General features: G+C 52.6%; 1 protein-coding gene across 1 annotated transcript; it reads right to left on the bottom strand.

Moving 5' to 3' along the window:
• Positions 1 to 304: 304 nt before the first annotated feature.
• LOC146074265 (uncharacterized) lies at positions 305 to 2840 on the bottom strand. Its single transcript, XM_083182169.1, has 2 exons — positions 2320 to 2840; positions 305 to 2009 (listed from the first exon to the last, which is right to left on the bottom strand). Exon 2 carries the CDS (start codon positions 1808 to 1810, stop codon positions 461 to 463), a length of 1350 nt encoding a protein of 449 aa, XP_083038295.1. The 5' UTR covers positions 1811 to 2009; positions 2320 to 2840; the 3' UTR covers positions 305 to 460.
• Positions 2841 to 3202: the final 362 nt, after the last annotated feature.

Below are 3202 nucleotides of genomic sequence, written 5' to 3' on the forward strand. Positions count from 1 at the left end.
GATGTGTAGGTAAGCATCCTTGATATCCAATGATATCATGTACTCTCCTGGCTCCAAAGAAGCAATCACTGAGTGGATTGATTCCATCTTGAATGGTTGATACGAGACTAACAGATTCAAAGGCTTCAGGTTGAGAATGGGCCTGACAGACCCATCCGGCTTGGGGACTACAAAGAGGGTTGAGTAGAACCCTGTGTTCCTTTGAGATGCTGGGACCGGCATGATGACCTGAGCCTCCAGCAAGATCCGAATGGCTTCTAGCAGGCTCGTTCTCTTTTCCTGAGACGTTGGCAAAGCCGTTGTGAAGAATCGAACCGGAGGAGTGGAGTCGAACTGAATCCGGTACCCTTCTGATACCACTCTGCGAACCCAAGGATCCTCCGAAAGGGAGAACCATTGGGTTCCGAAGGCCAACAGACGGGCACCTACTGGTAAACTGTGGACTGAAGCTGGTAAACCGTCATGCCACCGGCTTCTGCTGGGGCTTAGGTTCCTGGGCTCTTGGAGCAGCCTGAGGGCGGGCTCTGGACCCTCTAGAGGACTGGAAACCTCTTCCTCTACCCCGAAAGGTGCGCTGAGTCCGAAAGGACTGAAAAGACGGACCTGCGAACTGTCTTCTGGGAGGAGGAGGAGCAGCCGACGGTAAAAATGCCGACTTCCCTCCCATTGCCTGTGAGATCCATTTGTCTAATTCAGGCCCGAAAAGGATGTCCCCGGAAAAGGGAAGACCCTCCACAGCCCTTTTAGACTCCGCGTCCGCCTGCCAAGAGCGAAGCCAGAGGGCCCGCCGTGCAGAAATGGCGCTAGCGGATATTCTGGAAGAGATTAAGGATACATCCTTAGCTCCTAAGAACATAGCAGACTCCTTGACATGTTCAGCCAAGCAACGAATCTCATCTATAGGCATACCTGATTCCAATCCTTCAATGATTAGCTCTGCCCATTTAACATTTGCCCTATTTACCCAGGCCGAGACTATTGCCGGTCTGAGTTGAGTCCCTGCCGCTACATAAATGGCCTTGAGAGTAGCCTCCAATTTTCTATCTGAGGGATCTTTCAAGGCTGAAGCCCCTGGGACTGGCAGAGTTGTCTTCTTGGATAGACGGGAAACTGAGGTGTCCACCGGAGGTGGAGTCTCCCACTTGCTTAGGGCCGCAGGCTCAAAAGGATACAGAGAAGGGAAGCGTCTGGGAATCTGAAAACGTTTGTCCGGATTCTTCCATGCAGCCAGAAGCTGATCCTGATTTGGACAAGGAAAGACCACTGATGTCTTCTGAACCCCTCCAAACAGATCAAACTCCTGTGGCTCTGGTCTGGGATCCTCCGGTAAACGAAGAACCTCCTTTACCGCCATAATGAGAGCCTCTATCCCTAAAGGAGTCGGCTCTCCCTCAGGAATGACATCCTGAACCTCTTCCCATTCACCATCCTCCATTTCGTGAAATGGATCTTGTTCCTCCTCCAAATCATCTTCCACAATAATAGCCTGATAAGGTCGCTTATTGCTAGATGTAGAAGGCCTCTCTGGTCTGGACATGGAGTTAGCTAACCCCTCCACCGACCTTGCTAGGGCTGAAGCCCAAGATGGCTCCGCTCTGCGAGCCAGCGCCAATTCAGAAGTGAGCTTTGACATAGTACCCACTAAGGTAGAGGCCCACTGGGGCGCCTGAGACCCCGCCAGTGATGCAGATTCAGCACCTGAACATGACTGACAAACAGTGGCATTACCCTCAGCTGTGTATTGAGAAAACTTAGCTGAACAGACAGTACAAGCAAAAACCTTCTGAGAGGCTTTGGATTTGCCCGTCATGATCCCCGCTCGCCCGGTCCAACACCAGCGCGCGATACAGGTGCAAACACACACACACTGAGTACAGATACACCTCTCACAAGCCAAAAACCTCAGGGTTCTGTGAGACCTGGAGGAGAATGAGCCCTATTAGTGACAATACAGCGCAAAACACTGTGTCAGCAATAAAAACTTTTAGAGCCTTCCAAGCTGCAGTAACCTGTGAACAGGAAAGAGTCAGCTTACTGTGTATCTGTGTAATGGCCGCGCCATGCCGGCCTCCGTTTTCAGCGTGTCCCCTCTCCCTCTGCTTAGCCAACCTGTGGCGTTCTGACAACGTCCAGAGACACCCGCTTGCTAGCGCTCACCCCTGCAATACCTCCGGCACTTATTACAGCCGCGTGGTATAGTACAGCGATACGCGCCTTGCAAGATGGCGGCGCCTCACTCGCTGCAGAGACCCGCGCACAGCGCGGCTGACGGGGAAGCGGGGGACGGCGTGTGGCAAGTGCGCTCAGCGCTCTACTCACCACCGGAGGCTTCCTTCGTGACTGGCGTCCCCTTTGCTGGAGGGGCGGCAGGAGCACGGAACCCGTGCAGGCAGGCACCTTTAGTGAGGTCCTGACTGACGACCTGGAACTCCAGGGGCGCTGAATGCCCGGACCCACACCTTTCAGTAGGTGGGGAAGGGATTCTATCAAGTAAAGATGAAAAAATTCTATTGAAAAGCCAAAGCTAGAAAAATGTGCAGGAGCAGAAAAAACTGTGACCTAACTCCCTGGCACAATTTTCTCACTGGGGGATTGTGGGTCTTAGAGGGGAGGAGCCAGTATCCCCTAATTATTATTAAGAAGTGCCTAGCTCCCAGCATTCCCAGCTCTAATACCCGATGTGATTCCAGTGGTCCCTGCTGCATGTCAGAGAAAATATGATCATGACATATATGCATATTTATTATTACTGGGTGCAGGAGAGCAGGCACCTTATATAATGGGTGTAAGGCTGTCTGTATACACAGTGCAGAAGAGCCAGCACGCAAGAGGGGTGTCAGGCCGTCTGTAAACACCGTGCAGGAGAGCCAGCACCTAATAGCAGGGTGTAAGGCCGTCTGTATACACAGTGCAGAAGAGCAAGCACCCAAAAGAGGGGTGTCAGGCCGTCTGTAAACAGGATGCAGGAGAGCCAGCACCTAATATCATGGTGTAAGGCCGTCTGTATACACAGTGCAGAAGAGCCAGCACCCAACAGAGGGGTGTCAGGCCGTCTGTAAACACCATGCAGGAGAGCCAGCACCTAATAGCGGGGTGTCAGCCCATCTGTATACACAGTGCAGAAGAGCAAGCACCCAACAGAGGGGTGTCAGGCCGTCTGTAAACACCATGCAGGAGAGCCAGCACCTAATAGCGGGGTGTC

Source organism: Crinia signifera, chromosome 4 (genome assembly GCF_055691185.1).
Source record: "Crinia signifera chromosome 4, ASM5569118v1, whole genome shotgun sequence".
In the NCBI taxonomy this organism is placed as follows: domain Eukaryota; kingdom Metazoa; phylum Chordata; class Amphibia; order Anura; family Myobatrachidae; genus Crinia; species Crinia signifera.

Excerpts from the sequence above, each read along its gene's own strand:
- LOC146074265 (XM_083182169.1), bottom strand. The coding sequence starts at position 1,810 with ATGACGGGCAAATCCAAAGCCTCTCAGAAGGTTTTTGCTTGTACTGTC.